The sequence below is a fragment of the Nerophis lumbriciformis genome, linkage group LG01 (assembly GCF_033978685.3).
Source record: "Nerophis lumbriciformis linkage group LG01, RoL_Nlum_v2.1, whole genome shotgun sequence".
In the NCBI taxonomy this organism is placed as follows: Eukaryota; Metazoa; Chordata; class Actinopteri; order Syngnathiformes; family Syngnathidae; genus Nerophis; species Nerophis lumbriciformis.
The window spans coordinates 54,961,581-54,989,428 of record NC_084548.2 but is presented as its reverse complement, the minus strand read 5'-3'; the positions used below and the strand labels follow the sequence as shown (position 1 = coordinate 54,989,428).

The window sequence follows — 27,848 nt, the reverse complement described above, 5'->3', positions numbered from 1 at the left end:
CCAAACTATTTCCTCCCAAGTGCCGCATACTGAAAAGTCAAAGGATGCGGGGACCATATTGATATTTTTTATTACATAACGATTTTTGGGGCGGGGGTTTTCCAACATTTTTACTGTTGTTTTTTCCTCTGTAACAATATAATACAAATATTAATAATACGATTTTGTAACTGCATGACTAAATAACAAAACTTCTGCCTGTACGAAAATATTCATGTTCAGTTGCATATTTAACAGGGTTTATTATTGATGTGAGAATTTTTTAAATTAATTAATTCATAAGTTAGTATTATTGTATCTTTTTAATTAACTAACTAACTAAACTTTGTTCATGGTTTAAGTACATTTTAATAAATAAAATAAAATAACACTTCTTCAATTCTTTCCACTATTTGTGTACAAAGTAGTTGTATTCATCCTGTGTTGCTGCATGTTGTCTCCAAGCTAGCTAGAAAAGCGTGGCTTTAACAACAATTAGCGTGTTGCTGAGTCACGTTCAATGGATGAAGCGTGTCTGTTGTTAGCAGCGTCGGACCAAACCATTTAAACACAGCCAGGGGGGGATTACTTCTATTAAATCCATTACCTCCACCATTTAAACCGATATACTACGGATAATATTGTGTTTTAGACATAAAATATACAATTTAAACTAAACCTCGTGGAAGGTTCAGGTAAAACAAAATATTTTGATAAAATTACGGATGTTGTATCCCCTTGAGGGAGTGAGTTGGAGTCGACTAGAACAGATGTCCTAAACCGCTCTACTCTCACATTTGACGGGAGAAAGTCACACTCAAGCTGCTGATGCGCCAGCCATGAGCGTGTAAAAGAAGAAGATCACACACAAACTGTAAGTAAATTAAGTTTACATTTACTTGTTGAAACTTGATAAATGTGTTGGCTGAACACCAGCATCATTGTAAGTAGTGTTGTGTAAGTGGAGCTACTTCATGCATTGATTGATTGAGACTTTTATTAGTAGATTGCACAGTTCAGTACATATTCCGTACAGTTGACCACAAAATGGTAACACCCCAATAAGTTTTTCAACTTGTTTAAGTCGGGGTCCACGTAAATCAATTCATGGTAATGGTAATGTACAATATTTGAGTTCACTCATTTTTAGAGACGGCTTTCTTACACAAAACTGCTTGGTTTTTATAACACTAAGGAAACTGAATTTCATGTGGTTTGAATTGGATAAACAAAATCATGCATACAGGTAAATACTTCAAATGCTCCTTGATTATTGATAATTAGAGAGACTAATGACTATTTACTTTTGTTCATCAGTTACATATCTAAATCTAAATTGCTGCGTTTCAATTTCTTTGTTCTTATAAAAAATACAGGAAAGCAGTGTAAAATATATATTTTTTGGGAATATAATGAATATAAGACATTTTGTTTTGGAACCCTTAAGTCTACATATGTACTTTGTACTTAAGAATTATTATATACTCAGAATTTATCTACATATAAATATAAATATTTATCTATATATATATATATATATATATATATATATATATATATATATATATATATGTGTGTGTGTGTGTGTGTGTATATTATATACACACACACATATACATCTATATATATATACATATATATGTATGTATATATACACACACATATATATATATATATATATATATATATATATATATATATATATATATATATATATATATATATATATATATATATATGATATGTGTGTGTATTTATTAAGTAATTGGTTAACGTTGAAAAACTTATTGGGGTGTTACCATATAGTGGTCAATTATACAGAATATGTACTGTACTGTGCAATCTACTAATACAAGTTTCAATCAATCAATGAATGCCTACTGAGCCTATGGTGCTGTTAAGTTATAGTGGCTCAATTTGCCTTAATGTTTTTTATTTTAATGTATTATTATTTAATATATATTATTGTTTTAGTTGCTTAAGAGATATTCCTGGCTCGGAATTTGCTCATTGCTATTTTTATGTTTTTGTGCATTATTTGTTGCCGTCATCATTAAACGAACAGGTTACTCATCAGTTACTCAGTACGTGAGTAGTTTTTTCACAACATACTTTTTACTTTTACTCAAGTAAATATTTGGGTGACTACTCCTTACTTTTACTTGAGTAATAAATCTCTAAAGTAACAGTACTCTTACTTGAGTACAATTTCTGGCTACTCTACCCACCTCTGTATGTATATGTATATATATGTATATATATATATATATATGTATATATATATATATATATATATATATATATATATGTGTGTGTGTGTGTGTGTGTGTGTGTGTGTGTGTGTGTGTGTGTGTGTGTGTGTGTGTGTGTGTGTGTGTGTGTGTGTCTGTGTGTGTATATATATATATATATATATATATGTAGTTTCCCAAAAAAGATTGTCTAACACAAATGCATTGCATTTGTTGCTATATTAAAAAAAACAATTACATCCAAACAGCAGAGAATAAAATATATGGTGTGCTCATTAGTCAATAAAGAGTCTAAAAAGTATTTTTTGTGTGTCAATATGAGACATGTATTATTCAGTGGGATAACAACAGGACGTGAGATGTTTGCAGTGGAATAAACTTCCCACTTCACATGTTGACACACTCGGGGTGATATAGTGGCGCTAAAGACAACACGTGTGTGTGTGTGTGTGTGTGTGTGTGTGTGTGTGTGTGTGTGTGTGTGTGTGTGTGTGTGTGTGTGTGTGTGTGTGTGTGTGTGTGTGTCTGCACTATGGGGGGTGAGGGACACTCCAATTCAATCTGATCCACATGCGTTCAGCACTTTTAGGGTAAAAAAGAAAGTGCGACTACATCCTGCAGGGATGACTCCCTGATCATTCCAAGGGCTGAGAAATGATGACTCCAAGTGACGAGGTGTCATGATCCGCAGGCTGTCCTCTATCTGAGAACAATGGAGCATCTCTTCTTCTCCTTGTGGTTTGTGTTTACGCTGGGCCGGACAGAGCTGCTGTGTCTGCTCAGCATATGGCTTGCTGCTCTTGGCTTATTGTTGCTACCTCTTGCATTGTCTCTGCTGGAAAACGAGCCCCTTTGCATGACTAGGCCGAATGTCAAAAAGAAAGAAGCGGCGTGAGCGTTGTTGTGTTTGGTATTGTTTCATGTGTGTGGCTTCCATCCACTGCCAGGACATGGAAACAAAAAACTTCCCCAAATTGATACTTTTTTTTTTCTTCCCATAGTGCAGCTCGGCTTAATTTTGGAATAAGGCATGCTGAAAAGTCATTTGGTTTCTTCCACCGCATCAGCATTCCGTGGACAATTTTAATTATAGCTTTCAGCCAAGATTCCAGGCCTCCCTCGCTATTTCCTTGGTGAGGTGAGGCCGGTCCCCCTTGGTAATTCCAGGGCCGACCGCAGTGGTATAACAAGCACGGCTGTGGCGGCATTCCAAGGGGATCGCAGCTCCCAAGGCTCATGGGATAGGGGAATCTGGGAGACAGAGAATCCCCGAGCATAATCTCTCGCCATAAACACTGACTTCCGTGCATGTTACAGCGTCACGGTCGGTTGGGCAGCAAGGATGGGTGGGACGCTCATCATCATTTCTCAGCACGTTTGTTGGATACCGAGCAGTCGGGAAAAAAGTAGGGCATCAATCATTAAGGTAGGTTCATACATCCAAGAAAAAATATCCTCTAATTTCTCTTACTTGTCTCATGTGCTTTTTATTACTAACAACAATCAATCTATGGCAGTGATTCTCAAACTGTGGTAGTGATACTCGAGCTCCATCGACTGGTACGCCAAAAAATCACTGAATTCAACTTTGTAATGTAATTTTTTCAGTACAGTGTACAGTTGTACTACATTCAAACTAGAGATGTCCGATAATATCGGCAGGCCGATATTATCGGACATCGGACATATTATCGGCCGATAAATGCGTTAAAATGTAATATCGTAAATTATCGGTATCGTTTTTTTATTATCGGTATCGTTTTTTAAATTTTTTTATTTTTTTATTTTTTTAATTAAATCAACATAAAAAACACAAGATACACTTACAATTAGTGCACCAACCCAAAAAAACTCCCTCCCCCATTTACACTCATTCACACAAAAGGGATGTTTCTTTCTATTATTAATATTCTGGTTCCTACATTATATATCAATATACAGGTAAAAGCCAGTAAATTAGAATATTTTGAAAAACTTGATTTATTTCAGTAATTGCATTCAAAAGGTGTAACTAGTACATTATATTTATTCATTGCACACAGACTGATGCATTCAAATGTTTATTTCATTTAATTTTGATGATTTGAAGTGGCAACAAATGAAAATCCAAAATTCCGTGTGTCACAAAATTTGAATATTACTTAAGGCTAATACAAAAAAGGGATTTTTAGAAATGTTGGCCAACTGAAAAGTATGAAAATGAAAAATATGAGCATGTACAATACTCAATACTTGGATGGAGCTCCTTTTGCCTCAATTACTGCGTTAATGCGGCGTGGCATGGAGTCGATGAGTTTCTGGCACTGCTCAGGTGTTATGAGAGCCCAGGTTGCTCTGATAGTGGCCTTCAACTCTTCTGCGTTTTTGGGTCTGGCATTCTGCATCTTCCTTTTCACAATACCCCACAGATTTTCTATGGGGCTAAGGTCAGGGGAGTTGGCGGGCCAATTTAGAACAGAAATACCATGGTCCGTAAACCAGGCACGGGTAGATTTTGCGCTGTGTGCAGGCGCCAAGTCCTGTTGGAACTTGAAATCTCCATCTCCATAGAGCAGGTCAGCAGCAGGAAGCATGAAGTGCTCTAAAACTTGCTGGTAGACGGCTGCGTTAACCCTGGATCTCAGGAAACAGAGTGGACCGACACCAGCAGATGACATGGCACCCCAAACCATCACCCAACCATGCACATTTTGCATTTCCTTTGGAAATCGAGGTCCCAGAGTCTGGAGGAAGACAGGAGAGGCACAGGATCCACGTTGCCTGAAGTCTAGTGTAAAGTTTCCACCATCAGTGATGGTTTGGGGTGCCATGTCATCTGCTGGTGTCGGTCCACTCTGTTTCCTGAGATCCAGGGTCAACGCAGCCGTCTACCAGCAAGTTTTAGAGCACTTCATGCTTCCTGCTGCTGACCTGCTCTATGGAGATGGAGATTTCAAGTTCCAACAGGACTTGGCGCCTGCACACAGCGCAAAATCTACCCGTGCCTGGTTTACGGACCATGGTATTTCTGTTCTAAATTGGCCCGCCAACTCCCCTGACCTTAGCCCCATAGAAAATCTGTGGGGTATTGTGAAAAGGAAGATGCAGAATGCCAGACCCAAAAACGCAGAAGAGTTGAAGGCCACTATCAGAGCAACCTGGGCTCTCATAACACCTGAGCAGTGCCAGAAACTCATCGACTCCATGCCACGCCGCATTAATGCAGTAATTGAGGCAAAAGGAGCTCCAACCAAGTATTGAGTATTGTACATGCTCATATTTTTCATTTTCATACTTTTCAGTTGGCCAACATTTCTAAAAATCCCTTTTTTGTATTAGCCTTAAGTAATATTCTAATTTTGTGACACACGGAATTTTGGATTTTCATTTGTTGCCACTTCAAATCATCAAAATTAAATGAAATAAACATTTGAATGCATCAGTCTGTGTGCAATGAATAAATATAATGTACTAGTTACACCTTTTGAATGCAATTACTGAAATAAATCAAGTTTTTCAAAATATTCTAATTTACTGGCTTTTACCTGTATATCAATACAGTCTGCAAGGGATACAGTCCGTAAGCACACAGGATTGTGCGTGCTGCTGGTCCACTAATAGTACTAACCTTTAACAGTTAATTTTACTAATTTTCATTAATTACTAGTTTCTATGTAACTGTTTTATATTGTTTTACTTTCTTTTTTATTCAAGAAAATGTTTTTAATGTATTTATCTTATTTTATTTTATTAATTTAAAAAAAAAAACCTTATCTTCACCATACATGGTTGTCCAAATTAGGCATAATAATGTGTTAATTCCACGACTGTATATATCGGTTGATATCGGTATCGGTTGATATCGGTAATTAAAGTGTTGTACAATATCGGATATCGGCAAAAAGCCATTATCGGACATCCCTAATTCAAACACATTGTTACTGTTCAAACTGTGTGTAATGTTAAATACAGTTGATAAATAAAACCTTTGCCTTGTTTTTAACGAATACCTAGGCCTACTATGGTACGGTAGTTTAATGTTGGTCATGATGGTGGCCAAGTATTTTCTGAGGTGGTACTTGGTGAAGAAAGTTTGAGGACCACTAATCTATGGCAGTGATTCTCAAACGGTGCAGAGGCTCCATCTAGTGGTACGTCAAAGAATCAGTTACCGGTAACTGAATATTGTAAAGATGAGACTCGAGCCGTTATCAAGGTCTATCAGCCTTCAATGAAAGTTGTTACAATTCGACTACTGTCATTTCTACCACTCAACACGCGTGGGAACCAATTGTTGTCCACATTCTCCGCTTACGTCCACCCTTTCCCAGCCTTCCAGCTAATCAACACACAAGAATTGCAGCTATGCACAGCCTGTTTGAATTATTTATTTGCGCATTTAGTACGGATTTTTTGTCTTGTTTTTTATGACTACTTAGGCCTACTATGGAACTGTATTTGAATGTTGGTCTTTATGGTGGTATGTGGAGAGCCAAGTGCATTTTGAGGAGGTACTTGGTGAAAAAAGTTTGAGAGTCACTGAGCTATGGGATTCATTATGAAACCATACACTTTTTTTGAGTCGAATCAATGAATCCAGCTTTATTTTTCAAGTGCAAAACTTCCTCTTAGAGCGACCAGAAGATTTTAGGGGAGGCGCAGCAACTTCTGAAAAAATAACAAAGACTTCAGTTAAAAGGAAAATGAATCCATTTTTTGTTTGTTTTGTATTCTACCATATAGCCTCAATGCATATTTTAGGGGAAATAGTAGAAATAAAAATGGTTTTCTGCCTGCCATGACCTCCCTTCTTTTCAGAAACTTTGTTTGCGTATTTAAAGTTCTGGGCACTGGTCTGGATTTGATTATTTTTTTATCAGTCACACTAATTAACCAACAAAATGAAGCAACAGTTTATAAATCAAAGCTTTTTTTGCACTTCATTGCACTCTTAGTTTTTTTATGCCCATCGCTAACATCCACAAAGTGTGGTTTTGTTCAGTTAAATTTGTGATGAGGTGGCGACTTGTCCATGGTGTACCACGCCTTCTACCCGAATGCAGCTGAGATAGCCTCCAGCGCCCCCCGCGACCCCGAAAGGGACAAGCGGTAGAAAATGGATGGATAGTTTTGTTGCGGATTCATAGCATAAGGCTTATAATGTGCAGTTGTCCCTCACCACATCGCGCTCCAAATATTGCAGCTTCCCAACATCGCAGATTGTTTTTTCAAACCATATTCAAAAAAATTTGGGTCAGCATTTTTGACATAAAAATGGCTAAATAAACAAAAATTATCAACACTACAGTAGTATTGGCCCCTAGAGGAGACAAAACCAAATAGAGTGCGCTGTTCAGTATCGTGGCCACTGATTGGCTCAGCCTTAGGCAGCATTAGCTATATTGGATTAAAGCAGTGTAAAGGTGAGGGCTCTCATTATGTTAAAAACATTTATTTAAAAGGTAGTAAACAGGACTATTCGGGGTATCATTTTCTCTCAGTAAATCCCAAAATAATCTGTTGGCATTCACTACTTTGTTAGCGAGAAGACTTATTGTGCTTAACTGGAAGGCTGCAGCGCCTCCCCACAACACCCACTAGATCAGGGATATTCTTTATTTCCTTAAATTGGAGAAAATTAGGCTGATATTGAACGGTTCTGTAAAATGTCAAGAAGTATGCTGTGCTTTCTTAAAATATGTAAAGAAGACTGATCTCCAGTGGTTGAATTGTGGATAATTGATGAGCCTTTTGTTTGCTTTTGTGTTTTGCTGCACCATGTTGAGGACATTCGGAAATGCAGTTGTCTGTGGCTTTATATCCATATTTGCCTGTATTTATTTGACTGATATTTATTTATTTATTGGGTGGGGGAAATTAACTGTATTTATAGGCGCCGACCTACATTCCTGCCAGTGGGTGCTCGGTGTGTGTGTATTATCAATCAATCAATGTTTATTTATATAGCCCTAAATCACAAGTGTCTCAAAGGGCTGCACAAGCCACAACGACATCCTCGGTATAGCCCACATATTAAAAAAAAAAAAGAAGACGTTCAGCGAAGTTAATGTCCCATGTGATTTGTGGCTTTATTATTTTGTAATACGGACAACACTCGCCACAAAATTAACAAAAACAAGATTGATTTTTCAAAAACTACTTTAAAGCTTGAAAGTTGCCATCAATCCCACGTGGGTGCTCGGCATTGTCCGTGGGTGCTTGGGTCCCTATTGTATTGTATTTCTGTTAACTTTGTGTCAAACGTTTTAAACAATTGTTTTAAAAACAGGTAGTAAACCGTTTTTTTATGCTCTAGCTAGGCAAATATTTGATTTGTAATTTAAAAATCCTACTTTGCGGGAATTCATTTATTGCGGTAATGTCCGGAACACATCCAACAGCAATAAACGAGGGACGACTGTAACTAGAGATGTCCGATAATGGCTTTTTTGCCGATATACGATATTCCGATATTGTCCAACTCTTAATTACCGATTCCGATATCAACCGATACCGATATATACAGTCGTGGAATTAACACATTATTATGCCTAATTTTGTTGTGATGCCCCGCTGGATGCATTAAACAATGTAACAATGTTTTCCAAAATAAATAAACTCAAGTTATGGAAAAAAGTGCCAACATGGCACTGCCATATTAATTATTGAAGTCACAAAGTGCATTCTTTTTTTTTTAACATCCCTCAAAACAGCAGCTTGGAATTTGGGTCATGCTCTCCCTGAGAGAGCATGAGGAGGTTGAGGTGGGGGGGGTTGGAGAGGTGGGATTGAGGTGGTGGTGGGGGGGGGGGATAGGGGGTAGCGGGGGGGTGTATATTGTAGCGTCCCAGAAGAGTTAGTGCTGCAAGGGGTTCTGGGTATTTGTTCTGTTGTGTTTATGTTGTGTTACGGTGCGGATGTTCTCCCGAAATGTGCTTGTCATTCTTGTTTGGTGTGGGTTCACAGTGTGGCGCATATTTGTAACGGTGTTAAAGTTGTTTATACGGCCACCCTCAGTGTGACCTGTATGGCTGTTGACCAAGTATGCTTGGCATTCACTTGTGTGTGTGTGAAAAGCCGTAGATATTATGTCACTAGCCCGGCACGCAAAGGCAGTGCCTTTAAGGTTTATTGGCGCTCTGTACTTCTCCCTACGTCCGTGTACACAGCAGCGTTTTAAAAAGTCAGAAATTTTACTTTTTGAAACCGATGCCGATCATTTTGAAACTGATACCGATAATTTCCGATATTACTTTTTACAGCATTTATCGGACGATAATATCGGCAGCCCGATATTATCGGACATCTCTAACTGTAACATATTTTCATGAACTAATTCAATCCCGGGCTCGGGATCTTTCTGTGTGGAGTTTGCATGTTCTCCCCGTGACTGCGTGGGTTCCCTCCGGGTACTCCGGCTTCCTCCCACTTCCAAAGACATGCACCTGGGGATAGGTTGATTGGCAACACTAAATTGGCCCTAGTGTGTGAATGTGAGTGTGAATGTTGTCTGTCTATCTGTGTTGGCCCTGCAATGAGGTGGCGACTTGTCCAGGGTGTACCCCGCCTTCCGCCCGATTGTAGCTGAGATAGGCTCCAGCGCCCCCCGCGACCCGAAAGGGAATAAGCGGTAGAAAATGGATGGATGGATGGATAATTCAATCCCGGGCTCGGGATCTTTCTGTGTGGAGTTTGCATGTTCTCCCCGTGACTGCGTGGGTTCCCTCCGGGTACTCCGGCTTCCTCCCACCTCCAAAGACATGCACCTGGGGATAGGTTGATTGGCAACACTAAATTGGCCCTAGTGTGTGAATGTTGTCTGTCTATCTGTGTTGGCCCTGCGATGAGGTGGCGACTTGTCCAGGGTGTACCCCGCCTTCCGCCCGATTGTAGCTGAGATAGGCTCCAGCGCCCCCCGCGACCCCGAAGGGAATAAGCGGTAGAAAATGGATGGATGGATAATTCAAAGAAAGGATGAGGGGGCATTTTACTTTTTTATTTTTACTTCCTTTTTTGTTTGCAGTTAAATATGCTCTGGCATCACACTGTTTGCGTAGTCACGATTAGGTTTTAGTAGTCACGATTAGGGCTTACTTCGCTGCAGGCGTCACTTGGTGGAATCAGCTTTTTGGGACTTGCGTGGAAAGGACAGGGAGAGGCGGCAGAAGCGGCGATGAAAAGAGTTCCAAAAATGTAGGGTTTCTATCAAGGAAGGAAAGGAGAATTCTTTCCAACAAGCAGCAAACATTTTGGCGACGCTGTAGTTGCTGCCTCTCCCCAACATCAAACATGGTTTGCAAGTGGGTAAGTCCCACATTAGATTTCTGGATTTCGGATAGTGACGTCTGCCCGCTGCCTCAAACAAGCTGAGTTGTCAGCAGATATGACGCCCTCAGCAGGATATGGAAGCCTCTCGGTGGATGCCAGGCCTTTTGTTGCAGTGTTGTTTTACTGACTCGGGCTGCCTGTGCCTCATTGTGCCACCGGCTGCTACTGTGTCCACATGAGTTGCTGTGCTGAATGGCTCAGGTTGTATAGGATTCACATTAATATCCTATCTCATCCTTCCTGATCCCCAGGGGAGAAAAGGCCCGATACTCATCTGCACGCCCACTGGAGGAAGCATATTCCTGTTTTCATGTCCCAAATGTTTACTTCCTGTTTTGTTATCACAAGAGACATCCTCTAATTATGTTGGTTCTTCTAATGCCATGCCTTGTGATCTGCAGGCTTTGCAAGCATGTGAGAAGCAGAATAAATGGATTGACCTAAAAGAGAGCGGGGAATAAAAGCTGCCGTTATGTCGTCAGAGGGCCCTCAATGTGTTGTCCACGTTGTGTTTTGTTTATCGGTTATTTGTAGTAAAGCCACAAAAGAAAGGGCGAGCGGGCCCCTAAACACAAATTGTGCTTGCCTGCAAGTATACAACACGTATACAACATATGGACAAACGCTTGGAAACACCTTGTGTGTGTTCCTCATGTGATAATAATAAAATAAAAAACTCTCACTGTTTTGATTGCAACAGTGTTAAAATAGGATATAAACAAAGTACAAACCCCGTTTCCATATGAGTTGGGCAATTGTGTTAGATGTAAATATAAACGGAATACAATGATTTGCAAATCCTTTTCAACCCATATTCAATTGAATGCACTACAAAGACAAGATATTTGATGTTCAAACTCATAAACTTTATTTTTTTTTTGCAAATAATAATTAACTTAGAATTTCATGGCTGCAACACGTGCCAAAGTAGTTGGGAAAGGGCATGTTCACCACTGTGTTACATGGCTTTTCCTTTTAACAATACTCAGTAAACGTTTGGGAACTGAGGAGACACATTTTTTAAGCTTCTCAGGTGGAATTCTTTCCCATTCTTGCTTGATGTACAGCTTAAGTTGTTCAACAGTCCGGGGGTCTCCGTTGTGGTATTTTAGGCTTCATAATGCGCCACACATTTTCAATGGGAGACAGGTCTGGACTACAGGCAGGCCAGTCTAGTACCCGCACTCTTTTACTATGAAGCCACGTTGATGTAACACGTGGCTTGGCATTGTCTTGCTGAAATAAGCAGGGGCGTCCATGGTAACGTTGCTTGGATGGCAACATATGTTGCTCCAAAACCTGTATGTACCTTTCAGCAATAATGGCGCCTTCACAGATGTGTAAGTTACCCATGTCTTGGGCACTAATACACCCCCATACCATCACAGATGCTGGCTTTTCAACTTTGCGCCTATAACAATCCGGATGGTTCTTTTCCTCTTTGGTCCGGTGGACACGACGTTTCCAAAAACAATTTGAAATGTGGACTCATCAGACCACAGAACACTTTTCCACTTTGTATCAGTCCATCTTAGATGAGCTCAGGTCCAGCGAAGCTGACGGCGTTTCTGGGTGTTGTTGATAAACAGTTTTTGCCTTGCATAGGAGAGTTTAACTTGCACTTACAGATGTAGCGACCAACTGTAGTTACTGACAGTGGGTTTCTGAAGTGTTCCTGAGCCCATGTGGTGATATCCTTTACACACTGATGTCGCTTGTTGATGCAGTACAGCCTGAGGGATCGAAGGTCACGGGCTTAGCTGCTTACGTGCAGTGATTTCTCCAGATTCTCTGAACACTTTGATGATATTACAGACCGTAGATGGTGAAATCCCTAAATTCCTTGCAATAGCTAGTTGAGAAAGGTTTTTCTCAAACTGTTCAACAATTTGCTCACGCATTTGTTGACAAAGTGGTGACCCTCGCCCCATCCTTGTTTGTGAATGACTGAGCATTTCATGGAATCTACTTTTATACCCAATCATGGCACCCACCTGTTCCCAATTTGCCTGTTCACCTGTGGGATGTTCCAAATAAGTGTTTGATGAGCATTCCTCAACTTTATCAGTATTTATTGCCACCTTTCCCAACTTCTTTGTCACGTGTTGCTGGCATCAAATTCTAAAGTTAATGATTATTTGCAACAAAAAAAAAAAGTTTATCAGTTTGAACATCAAATATGTTGTCTTTGTAGCATATTCAACTGAATATGGGTTGAAAATGATTTGCAAATCATTGTATTCCATTTATATTTACATCTAACACAATTTCCCAACTCATATGGAAACGGGGTTTGTAAGTGCAAGGTGTCGCAGGAGTCAGCAGGGACCTTGTGATGTGATGCTGCGTGGACAAGCCCCGCATTGAGACATTCTTCCACTTCAAAACCCCCAGAGGGTTGTGTGGACACCGGTTGAAAGGGAGGCTGAGGGAGGGGCGCATTGGGAGAACAGGTGCAGTCCATGAGGGGTAGGGGGGAGGGCGGTGTCATTCTTGCCACCATCTGCTTTCTTTTTCGGGGTCTTTAAACACCCCTGTGACACCGCGCATGGCGACACGCTCCCTTGGCCCGGGCCGCGCTCCGTCGCCATGGCACCGCCATTCGTAGTAACCCCTGCACATGTGCCGAGTCACCCGTGGGGGTCTGCCTCTTTTGTGATGGAATAAAGAAGAAGGAGGCGGAGGGGGGGGAATAAGTGTGTGAAAAGACACTCTCCACTCACTTTTGTTAAGGAGAGCAGCAGGGCGGCATGAACGAAGCCACATGGGGTGGGAGAAAAACAACACAGCAGCAGCAGCAGCAGCAGCAGCACTTATTAATCTTCCAATTATCTCATTCCAGCAGATATTTCCATACAAGACAAGATGACGGCCATCGAGAGCAAAGAAGAGATCAGTGACACTGACAGCGGGATTATCCTGCACTCTGGTAAGATTGCTCATGCTAATCACAACAATACGCACACTTGTTTGTCATCAGAAACTTTTCTCGACTCCTTTTTCCATGCAAGGCTCTCCAGGATTTTTCTATTTCTTTTTGTGATTGCTGCGGCCTACAATGCCTGAATTCGCGGCTGCTTTTTCAGAAAGTTGCGGCAAAAGTTGCAGTCTTCTTAGGCCTATTTTGTTTAAAAAAATATCAAGGACCTGATTTACTAAGATCCAAATACCACACGCTTGGGATGGGAATTTATAATTTTTCCCATTCCGATTCCGCTTAACGATTCGGTTCCTTAACGGTTCTCTTATCGATTCTTATTTAGAGAAAAAAGGGTAGATTATCATCAGTTTTGTTTAGTTTGGAGGTAACATGACCTTACAAAACCTACAATGAGGTCTCAAGAGACACATGCGTAACATAGAAGAAAAGTAATACATTTTTGGGAAATAAAAATAATAAATTAATATTCTTCTGTAGAATTTAATTATGTGCAAAATACACAAGAATGTAACATTTAGTAACATGTGATAACTTATTACTGTATTTTTCGGACTATAAGTCGCAGTTTTTTTCATAGTTTGGCCGGGGGTGCGACTTATACTCAGGAGCAACTTATGTGTGAAATTATTAACACATTACCGTAAAATATCAAATAATATTATTTAGCTCATTCACGTAAGAGACTGGACGTATAAGATTTCATGGGATTTAGCGATTAGGAGTGACAGATTGTTTGGTAAACGTATAGCATGTTCTATATGTTAAAGTTATTTGAATGCCTCTTACCATAATATGTTACGTTAACATACCAGGCACGTTCTCAGTTGGTTATTTATGCCTCATATAACGTACACTTATTCAGCCTGTTGTTCACTATTCTTTATTTATTTTAAATTGCCTTTCAAATGTCTATTCTTGGTGTTGGCTTTTATCAAATACATTTCCCCAAAAAATGCGACTTATACTCCAGTGCGACTTGTATATGTTTTTTTTCCTTCTTTATTATGCATTTTCGGCAGGTGCGACTTATACTCCGGTGCGACTTATACTCCGAAAAATACGGTACATGCAACGTGAGATATGTAAATTCTTAATTGGTTATCATTTTGATGATCATGGCTTTCAGTTTATGAAAACTTTGAATTGAAAATCTCCGAAAATGTAAGGTTACAAAAACGGTACGCCGTGATGATCAAAATGATAACAAATAAATGCTTGACATATCTCACTTTATACCACAGGTTAGTTTCACATTTGAAGTTAATTGCTGACTTAAATGGACTTGTACACCATATTTTAATTGTATGAGTTTCACCTGTATAATATAATGACTGGGACAAAATGTGGTTGCAGGAAAACATGCAACTTTTCCCTCACTACAATTGAACATTCACCAACTGAAAACGCAAACTTTAGACCACGAACTTAGTCGCTGCTGTGTGACATTCGTCTAGCGGAGACATTGACTGGGGCTGCTTGCCTCGGAGCCAGTCAGAATCTGTCTCTCGTCATTCTCATCTAAATGAGAAGGCATTCATTTAAATTTAACAAATACTAACGCTAACATGATAGGAGGCGTTAGTTAGTACCTGTTGTATTCAGGTGACGTGTCAGCATTACTCATACTTGCCAACCCTCCCGGATTTTCCGGGAGACTCCCGAAATTCAGCGCCTCTCCCGAAAACCTCCCGGGACACATTTTCTCCCGAAAATCTCCCGAAATTCATGCGGACCTGAGTGTGACAGCCTGTTTTCACGTCCGCTTTCCCACAATATAAACAGCATGCCTGCCCAATCACGTTATAACTGTAGAATGATGGAGGGCGAGTTCTTGGTTTCTTATGTGGGTTTATTGTTAGGCAGTTTCATTAACGTCCTCCCAGCGCGGTAACAACACACAACAACAGCAGTCACATTTTCGTCTACCGTAAAGCAGTTCGTCTGCCGTAAACGGCAATGTTGTGACACTCTTAAACAGGACAATACTGCCATCTACTGTACATGCATATGTGACAATAACATCTACGGCTTTTAGAGAGTGCAGTGCACAACTGCGCACACAACAAGGAGACGAAGCAGAATGCATCATCAGAGAGGGTGTTCAGCATGGTTAGAAAAATAGTGACAGAGAATAGAACAAGGATGGACAATTCAACCCTTAACTCAACAATGAGTAGATGAGTGTTATGTATGTGTAAATAAATGAACACTGAAATCTGAAATGCAAGTATTTATCTTATATATACATATATATAATAAAATAAATAAATATATATATATATATATATATATATATATATATATATATATATATATATATATATATATATATATATAGCTAGAATTCACTGAAAGTCAAGTATTTCTTATATTTGTATATATATATATGTATATATATATATATATATATATATATATATATATATATATGAAATACTTGACTTGGTGAATTCTAGCTGTAAATATACTCCTCCCCTCTTAACCACGCCCCCAACCACCACACACACACACACACACACACATGCACCTCCCGAAATCGGAGGTCTCAAGGTTGGGATGAGATCAGAGCGGTTCAAAACGCGACTTTCATTATAATTTTTGCATGCTGTGTGTTCAAATGTTTCAGCATATTGCTCGTATGTCCTCCTCTTGATGAACTGGCAGCCTTAGAATTATTACAAGTAGCGCTGTTGCGTTTGTTGCGCCCGAAATCCGGCATTTTGTGATCTGAAGTCACTACGCATGTTGTGTAATGAGGTCATACCCACACGGAAGAATCGGTAAGAGAACCGTTTGAATAAATGGCAAGCGATTCCAGGGAATTGATACACTGGTCCCTCCCACACGCTAAACAGCGTGTGCAACCCATGAAATAGCGTGTACTATTAGTGAGCGTGTTGCGAAGGAATCCACTATCATGGCATGTGCTATTGATAACTGGAACAGCCTGCCTTATTTTAAATGAGGTTTTTGTGTTTACTACACAGCTTTCACCATGGAGACACTGGATCATTTACTGCACATTCATGTTATCATGCTTGTACCTGCAAAAGACATGTTCCACTTTTTATGGGCATTTTAGAAGCAGTCCAGTGCATCCACAATGAAACCCACTTTTTTGGGTGTGCTGCAGATGCGCTCATGGGAGACAGGCTGCACTTACTGTGCTCAAGATACAAAAAAAATGCGTACTTCAAGAAGTTTTTTTAAATATAGGAGATATATTAATATTATATATTCTAAATGAAAAAGTGAACGCTATTAAAAAAAAAATAAAGCCAGCAGACACCAAAACGCAGCAATTGATTGTGTTTTAATCAGCCCCTTAACTTACCCAGCATGCAGCCTTAACATTATAAAAGGATGTTGCTGAATAGACGATATGCACAATATTTTCTATTTCTGAAAGACCATGCAAATATATTGACACACATAGGACAAAGGAATCTCTGTTCCCCGTCTGAAGCACGAGCACCAATCTCTCGGAGTGCACGAAAAATCATACGATAACATTAACGTTATTTTGGACCAGCATATTTTACACAAAATAGATCAGCTGAGTAGTCTTGGGTTCAATCTGTGTGGAGTTTGCATGTTCTCCCCGTGACTGCGTGGGTTCCCTACGGGTACTCCGGCTTCCTCCCACCTCCAAAGACATGCACCTGGGGATAGGTTGATTGGCAACACTAAATTGGCCCTAGTGTGTGAATGTGAGTGTGAATGTTGTCTGTCTATCTGTGTTGGCCCTGCGATGAGGTGGCGACTTGTCCAGGGTGTACCCCGCCTTCCGCCCGATTGTAGCTGAGATAGGCTCCAGCGCCCCCCGCGACCCCAAAGGGAATAAGCGGTAGAAAATGGATGGATGGAGATCAGCTACCCACTTTTGGTTCTTAACCTATACCAGCTGAGAATCAACTGCTCTGGACCACAAACTCGAACAGTGACCTCTGCTGGTTGCAGCCAAGTAGTGCACTCAGTTGCTTCAAGACAATGAACAATTCTTAACATTGGATTCATCAATTAAAATATCATCCCTATCAGTTAAGACTGAGTATGGCATCTATTCGTATTAATGGTGGTTAACCTTTGTTTACACTTAAATGTCTGACATTTACTGGCCTAGATAGTAAGATGTCCATCCATCCAACAGGTTCAGACAGCCCCACATCTCCTGTCAAGGACCTGACCACGCACACCAGAGCTCTCAAACTGAAGCACCAGTCTCTGGAGGAGCGTCTGGAGCTCTGCCTGCTAGAGCTGAGGAAGCTGTGCATCAGAGAAGCTGTGAGTAACCCATCAATGGTTACAAGCGTGTATGTTCTGTGTCAAAATGCGCTGAGCAGTGTTTCTTCCACAGGAGCTGACTGGTCAACTGCCCTCAGACTATCCTCTCATGCCTGATGAGAAGCCACCTCAGGTCAGAAGGAGGATCGGAGCTTCCTTCAAGCTGGACGAAGGTCTGATCTATTTGGAAAACGAGGTACAGTACACAATTTGGACAAGCAAATAAGAAAAAATGTATCACCCGCTAAAAGTTTCGGCGTCTCCGATGAAGGATTCCGAACTACAAGGGCTGGAAACCGAGCTGGCTCTTCAGCGGCAGATTTACGAGGCGGCCCGAAGACTCTCCCTGGAGGGCAACCTCAGCAAGCCCCAGAAAAAAAGTCGGGTGCAGCAGTGCAAGAGGGAGGAAAAGAAAGTGAAGGATCTGCAGGAGGCTGTGTTCCAGCACAGGATCAAGAGCGAGTGCAGCTCTCCATGCGTCAGCAACTCAACATGTAAAAGGAATGGTGAGTAACACTGCTGCCCCCCTCAGACCAAAGCATGTACTGCACAGGGTCATTTATTTGTGTGTTTGTGTGCAACAGACTTGAATATGTCCGATGACAGCTCCCTCTCTGACGTGGTGGCCCTGGATGATGGTGAGAGGAGACTTTGTTTGGTCTTACATGCACATTATTGTCTTCAAACGCCCTTACAGATACAATAATAATGGGCCGTGAGGCAATATGCACAAAAAGTATAACGGTAAATAGACCGTTTTGTAAAACTAAATAAAGAGGGCATCACACAGACTCATTTGATTTTGTGCTTTTGTAGACGTGGACTCCCTCGGGCCCATCTCCACTCCAGTGTCCATTACAGACCCACCTTCTAAGAACCTGCAGTCATCCATTGTGGAATATGAACGCTCTCCCATTCAGAACTCTCCTTGGAAGGAGTCCAGTCTGGACCAGCCTTACCAGAAAAATCTTAAACCTCTGTCTATCGGCAGCAGCAGCTCCAGGTGACATAATATATGTTTTTTTTTTATGTTTATTTGAATTTCTATATATTATTTGACCGTATCATATTTGTGAAAAAAAGATGGAAACACTTATTTCATGATTTGCTACTGTAGTGTAGTGCAGTATAGGAAATGGATGGATGAATAATACCATATAATATTAATTATACTTCTCCATATTTACATGTTTAAATGTCTGCTGTTTCAATATTATTTTAACATTCTAGGCCGACATTAGACTCACTCTGCTTCTGTACGGTGCAGACTCGCCGTGATACACTAAAACGGCTTCATTAAGTCGACTACACACTTGGTCAAAGTTTTGATGATTTCTTTCTTTAATTCAATGAATATCATCTCCTTTGACCGTTGCCATTGCATCCAGTTTTTAATCCTTTTGTACGTGAAGATCTTTACTGTGGGTGGCAGGACTGTGGAAAAGATAAAAGCCGATCAAAGCTACAATTTCACGACAAATATAGCGACCACGTAAGGCAGTGGTCCCCAACATTTTTGTAGCTGCGGACCGATCAACGCTTGAAAATTTGTCCCACGGACCGGGGGGGCAGGGGAGGCGGGGATTATGGTATATGTATTTATTTTTTTATTTTTTTTGTCATAAAGAAATACAATCGTGTGTGCTTACGGACTGTATCCCTGCAGACTGTATTGATCTATATTGATATATAATGTAGGAACCAGAAATATTAATAACAGAAAGAAACAACCCCTTTGTGCGAATGAGTGTGAATGAGTGTAAATGGGGGAGGGAGGTTTTTTGGGTTGGTGCACTAATTGTAAGTGTATCTTGTGTTTTTTATGTTGATTTAATTAAAAAAAAAAAAAATAATAATAATAATATATATATATATATATATATATATATATATATATATATATATATATATATATATATATCCATCCATCCATCCATTTTCTACCGCTTATTCCCTTTTGGGGTCGCGGGGGGCGCTGGAGCCTATCTCAGCTACAATCGGGCGGAAGGCGGGGTACACCCTGGACAAGTCGCCACCTCATCGCAAGGCCAACACAGATAGACAGACAACATTCACACTCACATTCACACATTAGGGCCAATTTAGTGTTGCCAATCAACCTATCCCCAGGTGCATGTCTTTGGAAGTGGGAGGAAGCCGGAGTACCCGGAGGGAACCCACGCAGTCACGGGGAGGACATGCAAACTCCACACAGAAAGATCCCGAGCCCGGGATTGAACCCAAGACTACTCAGGACCTTCGTATTGTGAGGCAGATGCACTAACCCCTCTTCCACCGTGCTGCCCTTTATATATATATATATTTTTATTTTTTTTAATTATTTTTTTATTAAAAAAAATATATATATAAATATATATATTTTTAATTTCTTGGGCGGCCTGGTACCAATCGATCCACGGACCGGTACCGGGCCACGGCCCGGTGGTTGGGGACCACTGACGTAAGGGACAAGCGGTACAAAATGGATGGATATAGACATTTATTAATGGCATCTGTTCTGTTAAACCACAAATAATAATCTCAGTGAGCTGGGGGTGTTCTTGTTACGTTTTTGAAAAATGTAACTTTGAGCATGTCGCTAACAGCGCCTTTAAGTATCAATATGTAATTGTAGAACTGTTTTTATTATTAATTGTTTATTATCAGAGATGGGCACCAAATGTGGTAATTTTATAGGCACCGACCAAATTCTGTCTGTACTATCGATTCATGTAAAATCAAACGGTGCTATAGTTCGCTATTTGTGTTGCTCTCAACGTCACGTTCGGTTGCGGACTCAAACACTTGGCGAGGAAACAATCACTCAGAGCAGACTCAGCCAAACTGCCTCTAGGTAATGTTACAATTGTGTACGCAAGTATGCCTGATAGAAAACACTGGAATGTTTCCAAAATGCGCACGCTCGATGCTAATTTACATTGGATTTGCATATACGTGATACTGGTTAGCATTAGCTATTCTACATGGCGATTTCAACATATCCAAATTTGGCCATAAAAACTACAACTACCGTAATATGCACTTTACAATCAAACAGCTGGTGCGTATTAAGTACAGTACTTACAGTATAAACACTTTGTAGGGCGCAACAAGAGACAAGGCAAATCTAATTTAATGGCAAAGACTATTTCCTGACCACAACCCTCCGTAGTCTATACTAATGCCATCTAATCTGCATGTAAAGTCTGCTATATAATACTTGCAAATGAGAAACAGAAAGCAAGATATTACAAATGGAAAGCACAGGTATCATAATTTAGCTCATTTTTAAACGTTGCATAAAAATATATGTTGTCATTAAGGAATTAACATTTAGTAACACACACAAAAGTATTGAATATTGGTACTGTTGAGTACAGGTATCGAGTACCAAATACTGGGAATTGGTACTGTATCTGTTCAAATGGGAAAGGTACCTATCCCTAATTATATTAAATATAATTTTTATACTGTAAAAATGTGTTATGAATATATATTTACCAGTCAGAAGTTTATAAACACTTTGAAATGCTATCTAGATCCCTTTCATTGCATTTCAGTGATTTATTGACACTTTAACTCATTTACACTTGTCAAAGCTGTGAGAATTATGCTCAGCAAGAGATGCAATTACACCAAAACAATATTTTCTAGTTTTTCAATTGGCAAGAATGAGATTAATTTGGTTTTCATGGAAAAAAAAGCATAGTAATATACCAGCATTACAGTCTGTTAAAATAGCAGTTTAATAGGAGTGAATGGGACCAAAATAAATCTTAAAGGGTTCATATTGTGATTTTTTTTCTTCCTGTGGTCTACATAACATATAAAGTGTAAAGGTGTGTTTTTGGTCAAACTTTTGGATAGATTATGTTTTACAGATCATCTTCAAGCGGCTTTCTGACCGCCTCTTCAAGATGCGCCGTTGTATAATTTTTTGTGCTTTCGTATCAAGACGGATATAAATTAGAAGTACACGCATGGCAACAGCAGATGACAGATGTGCATGTATTTTATTCCTATCATAATATCCGCTGACGTCACCAATGGCAAAAACAAAATAAATGGGGCACAACAATCCGAATGGCTCGTTTGGAGGAAGTACGAAGGAAGGCAAGATCCATCCATCCATTTTCTACCGCTTATTCCCTTTGGGGTCGCGGGGGGCGCTGGAGCCTATCTCAGCTACAATCGGGCGGAAGGCGGGGTAATTGTTTCATAAATATCTCCGTCATGCCTCCAAATTTACGGGACATTTTCTACCGCTTGTGCTGATCCCAAATACACAAAAACCAGTACCAATAGGTAGGAAAAGTAGTTTTTTTGTAATGTGTCCCCTTTAAGAGAAAGTTTGTATACAAACCCTGTTTCCATATGAGTTGGGAAATTGTGTTAGATGTAAATATAAACGGAATACAATGATTTGCAAATCATTGTCAACACATAATCAGTTGAATATGCTACAAAGACAACATATTTGATGTTCAAACTGATAAACGTATTTTTTTTTTGCAAATCATTAACTTTAGAATTTGATGCCAGCAACACGTGACAAAGAAGTTGGGAAAGGTGGCAATAAATACTGATAAAGTTGAGGAATGCTCATCAAACACTTATTTGGAACATCCCACAGGTGAACAGGCAAATTGGGAACAGGTGGGTGCCATGATTGGGTATAAAAGTAGATTCCATGAAATGCTCAGTCATTCACAAACAAGGATGGGGCGAGGGTCACCACTTTGTCAACAAATGCGTGAGCAAATTGTTGAACAGTTTAAGAAAAACCTTTCTCAACCAGCTATTGCAAGGAATTTAGGGATTTCACCATCTACGGTCCGTAATATCATCAAAGGCTTCAGAGAATCTGGAGAAATCACTGCACGTAAGCAGCTAAGCCCGTGACCTTCGATCCCTCAGGCTGTACTGCATCAATAAGCGACATCAGTGTGTAAAGGATATCACCACATGGGAACACTTCAGAAACCCACTGTCAGTAACTACAGTTGGTCGCTACATCTGTAAGTGCAAGTTAAAACTCTCCTATGCAAGGCGAAAACAGTTTATCAACAACACCCAGAAACGCCGTCGGCTTTGCTGGGGCTGAGCTCATCTAAGATGGACTGATACAAAGTGAAAAAGTGTTCTGTGGTCTGACGAGTCCACATTTCAAATTGTTTTTGGAAACTGTGGACGTCATATCCTCCGGACCAAAGAGGAAAAGAACCATCCGGATTGTTATAGGCGCAAAGTTGAAAAGCCAGCATCTGTGATGGTATGGGGGTGTATTAGTGCCCAAGACATGGGTAACTTACACATCTGTGAAGGCGCCATTAATGCTTAAAGGTACATACAGGTTTTGGAGCAACATATGCTGCCATCCAAGCAACGTTACCATGGACGCCCCTGCTTATTTCAGCAAGACAATGCCAAGCCACGTGTTACATCAACGTGGCTTCATAGTAAAAGAGTGCGGGTCCTAGACTGGCCTGCCTGTAGTTCAGACCTGTCTCCCATTGAAAATGTGTGGCGCATTATGAAGCCTAAAATACCACAACGGAGACCCCCGGACTGTTGAACAACTTAAGCTGTACATCAAGCAAGAATGGGAAAGAATTCCACCTGAGAAGCTTCAAAAATGTGTCTCCTCAGTTCCCAAACGTTTACTGAGTGTTGTTAAAAGGAAAGGCCATGTAACACAGTGGTGAACATGCCCTTTCCCAACTACTTTGGCACGTGTTGCAGCCATGAAATTCTAAGTTAATTATTTGCAACAAAAAAAATAAAGTTTATGAGTTTGAACATCAAATATCTTGTCTTTGTAGTGCATTCAATTGAATATGGGTTGAAAAGGATTTGCAAATCATTGTATTCCGTTTATATTTACATCTAAAACAATTTCCCAACTCATATGGAAACGGGTTTGTACTTTGTTTATATCCTATTTTAACACTGTTGCAATCAAAACAGTGAGAGTTTTTTTAAATTATTATCACATGAGGAACACACACAAGGGTTCGTGACAAGGTGTTTCCAAGCGTTTGTCCATATGTTGTATACGTCCTTGTCTTATGTCATTTTGTTTCCAGTAGTCCAGCAGGAACTCGGGTCTCGGCAGACACCAACAGAATTCCTCTCTCTCAGTTTATCAAGAACTCAGCCCTTCGTCACCAGCACTCCACCAGCGCCCCCTCCACCCCAGAGCTGCACGTGCGCCGTCAGTACTCTCAATCCTTCAGGTGCACTAATCACACAAAATATGCGCTATATATAAATAATGTGCAAAATTATTTATGCGAGTGCGTCTTCCCAGGCTCCCCAAAAGTAAGCCTGCTACGGACAAGGAGCGCCTGGGACTGGAGAACCTCAAAGGGCGAAGCCGTCTGCCCCAGCGACGCTGCGCAGCTGACTTTATCGTGCTGTCTCCGGAGTCCTCTCCCATGCGGCCGTACCAGTCCAGTTCTGAGGACAGCAGCTCCGAGCACTCGTCTTCGTCCTACCTGAGCTCGCCAGGCAGGGAGGGACCCACTGAGATCCCCAAGCTTTGCCCTCCGCCATACGGCTTCCACTTTGGAGCGCCCAAAAAAGTGCTGCCGTGCGACTCACCCAAGAACAACAGCAACCAGCCTCAGCTCGGGCCTCGTACCCCGCTTTCGCCTCAAGACCTGGGCAAGCGCTTTGTGTCCTCCCCGCCTGTCACGCGCAGCATCCCACAGCAAAGACGTTGGCAGGAGCAGGCGTCAACACCCAAGCTGCCGCCTCCTTACACCAGGGTGGCGCGAACACCCTCGCTGAAGGAGTACCCCAACCACGCCATCCGTGCCATGCCCAGGGAGGTGGTGTCAGAGGAGCTCAAGTCCTGGCACCAACGCAGTCACAACCCCGACTTGGTGGAGCAGCAGAGCCCTCTGGGGGTCAAGAGCCCCACTTCACCACACATGCCGCCATTCCATCAGGTTAGTACACTGATTATATCATCGATAAACTGGATTCCCTCAAATCATTTATTAATCATTATTTATTAGTGGAAAAAAAGGTATTTAAAAAAATCTATATAAATACCTAGTTCATGGTTTTCTAGTGTACAGTACCATTTATTCTGATTGTATTGATTGATTGATATATTTTTATTTCAAATATGCATAAAAACAAGAGCAAGCCTGATCCAATACAGTGCTATAGCCTTAACAGCTATTATAACAAAATGAAAACAATGGAGAATAAAAAACGAAAACAAATGAGCATTGGACTTTCTTTTTTTTTTTTACATATTTGAAAAGGAGTGAGAAGAAATTTACACTTATTTAATCCCACCCCTTTTCTTTAAATCATAAATTACTCTGAGCTAGAACTACCTGTTCACTCTAAGTACAAACTTAATGAACTTGTATATACATAAATTATAGATATATACATACATATGCACACTACACACATACATAGCCACACCATTACCACTAGTGATCATGGAAATGGTATCATGCCACCACAGCAGCACCACTGCCTCAATGGGCAGCCCCACACTCTTCTGTAACACATTTTGTATGTTTGCATGTTTTGTTATTACATCATTGTATTATTTTGAATAAGTGATGTTTATATAAAACATATTTAATTACATAATATCAATAATACTATTAATATTGAACCATGTATTTTCACATAAATAGTGACTCTTAACCCTCGGGGGACAAAAGCTGACTTTTTGTTTGTCCTTTCAGTACCTCTCTACTGTATTCTTGGCCATCATTTGTTGTATTACCGGTACTCCATTATGCATGATGTTTCTTGAGAGGGTTTTTTTTTCAAGTTCAAATATTAAAATGTATATGTCCAGGACACAAGCAGTGATTTGTTTAGGGCGGAAGGAAAAAAAAACAAAAGTAAAACATAAACATGCATCTAAAATATGTTTATGCCAAATGAAATCAATTACAATTTTTGTTGTTTTGACCATTTTCATTTAGTCCATTATTTTTTTAAATCAAGTACTGAATAAGAATTGTTACAGTAAAACAATTAACATTTGTATTTAGTAGCGGTACATCATCTTGAAAATTAAATGAATTTTTTTTATTGTTTTATCACAAATCACACACACACACACAGAACCCTCTGAGGGTTGTTTTTTTATTTGATTTAGTCCTTACTTTTTTAAATTAAGGACTAAAGAAAATGTTTAATAGTTTTATTTTGGCATAAAAATATTTTTTAATAACACATTTTTTTCTACCTTTTCCTGCTCAGTAAACTTCAGCTCTGAACAAAATATATCAAACACGTAATATTAATTTACACATTTTTTTTAACTTGTGAAAAGGCCTTTTAAACAATTAATGTCACAATTTTCAATTACGGTAGTATAATTATGCATAAACCTGTGACAATATCTGATCAAAAGGTCTTCGGGAATCTCCAAATTTAAAAGATACATTTTGTTTAGGACTGAAGAAATAAATATGAATCCAAAATATGTTGACGCCAAAATAGAAAAACATTTATTTAAACCCATAATTTTGAAAACTAAGGACTTTTACGTCCTGTTTGAGCTTCAATATAATTGAAATCGAATGTCCTTAGAGGGTTAACAATGAAAACAAAATGGAAAAAAAAAAAAATATATTAAATATTGTTCATCTTAAAATGTAACATATATTTTGCAACTTAATGACGATATCTAGTACTACCCTGAGATCGATAGGTTGTGAGTTCAAACCCCGGCCCAGTCATACCAAAGACTATAAAAATGGGACCCATTACCTCCCTGCTTGGCACTCAGCATTAAGAGTTGGAATTGGGGGTTAAATCACCAAAAATGATTCCCGGGCGTGGCCACCGCTGCTGCCCACTGCTCCCCTCACCTCCCAGGGGGTGATCAAGGGTAATGGGTCAAATACAGAGAATAATTTCGCCACACCTAGTGTGTGTGTGACAATCATTGGTACTTTAACTTTAACTTTAACTTACTAGAAAGTAGCAAGAATTTATTAGAGGTGAGGTGTTTTTGATATGTAGAAAATGCATTTCTATATTTCTATGATACAGTAATGCATTTGTGTTTACATAATGCCCTTCTAATTTAATTTAGAAATGCTTTGCGACATATTAGAAGACCATCTCCAGTTACCACCTCGCCTCTCATAAATGCTTGTTGCTGCTATTTAAGAAAATGGGCATTAATGCATGACTTTTAATGTAAATTGCACTCGATCAACGTCTTCTGTTGTGTTCTTGCAGGGTTCTGGTAATCTGGTCCTCCAGAGAGCTGCAGATGGAACCCCAGTCCAGTGGTTTGTGGCAGAGGATGCAGAAATTGTGAGCCAGGTGTAGCCGTGACTCCATAGTGTGTTTATTAGATCTATGCTACCACTTTCTATATTGTCTATCATTTAGGCTGTATTTATTCAAGTCCTTGGACTCTCTATGAGAATGATACGTTGATGCAGACAATGCGGACCTACAGTACGGTAGATACCTCACCTTTTTTATCATATAATTTAAAACTTAACGTAAGGCAACATGCCAATATTATTTATTTAAAATGTTTTTATTCTGAGTAGACTCTTTTTTTATTAAAAAAAAAAAATGTGAGGTGAATCGATGCAATTAGAAGGATGTGTCACATCGTTTGATGGAAAACACACATTTTGCACAAAAGATTGCTTCTCCATTCCTAATATAATTTTAATAATTATCCACTATTTAAAGAGTATTGCTCTAAACATAAAGACTACTAAATGTGTTGCTTTTTCTTTTATTTAGTTCAGATTTGAACAATTCATGAATGAATCATGAATTACTCTTCCTTGATGCCTTTAAGAGTGTCTTGATGACTGTTTCCACTGCAGAATGTTACCAACTAACCAGGTGATTGTATTGTTTTCTATATTTATAGTAAAGAATGTGCAAATTAACATTGCATTGTGGGCTTTTTATTCAATTGAGAACTTAAAACCAAAGCTTTTTTTTTTACATCAAAAGGTTTAATACTATGCCACAAAAAACCTCCCAGATTAGGGTTGTCCTGATACCTATATATTTGGTACCGGTACCAAACTTTGATGCTACTCCAAATAAAGGGGACTTCG

At 39.7% G+C, this 27,848-nt stretch overlaps 1 protein-coding gene across 3 annotated transcripts; it reads left to right on the top strand.

Annotated features, from left to right (window-relative positions):
- Positions 1 to 508: 508 nt before the first annotated feature.
- inavaa (innate immunity activator a) lies at positions 509 to 27,838 on the top strand. 3 transcript variants are annotated; one of them, XM_061987207.2, is made up of 10 exons: positions 509 to 853; positions 13,384 to 13,467; positions 17,630 to 17,763; positions 17,837 to 17,959; positions 18,035 to 18,269; positions 18,348 to 18,401; positions 18,580 to 18,766; positions 23,850 to 23,999; positions 24,074 to 24,716; positions 26,998 to 27,838. In XM_061987207.2, the coding sequence occupies exons 2-10, from the start codon at positions 13,404 to 13,406 to the stop codon at positions 27,088 to 27,090; spliced, it is 1,683 nt and encodes a 560-aa protein (XP_061843191.1). In that variant the 5' UTR covers positions 509 to 853; positions 13,384 to 13,403; the 3' UTR covers positions 27,091 to 27,838. The 3 variants fall into 3 exon arrangements, with proteins under 3 accessions (XP_061843191.1, XP_061843200.1, XP_061843182.1); XM_061987216.2 differs by having other exon boundaries at positions 13,381 to 13,467; positions 23,853 to 23,999; positions 26,998 to 27,837; XM_061987198.2 differs by having other exon boundaries at positions 510 to 853; positions 13,381 to 13,467; positions 26,998 to 27,836.
- The last annotated feature ends 10 nt before the right edge of the window (positions 27,839 to 27,848 follow it).

What these genes read in the sequence shown, in the direction of transcription:
- inavaa (XM_061987207.2), top strand. Translation starts at nt 13,404, where the DNA reads ATGACGGCCATCGAGAGCAAAGAAGAGATCAGTGACACTGACAGCGGG. An exon ending in CAGTACTCTCAATCCTTCAG is followed by an intron (nt 24,000 to 24,073) that starts GTGCACTAATCA and finishes GCGTCTTCCCAG; the next exon opens with GCTCCCCAAAAGTAAGCCTG. An exon ending in ACATGCCGCCATTCCATCAG is followed by an intron (nt 24,717 to 26,997) that starts GTTAGTACACTG and finishes GTGTTCTTGCAG; the next exon opens with GGTTCTGGTAATCTGGTCCT.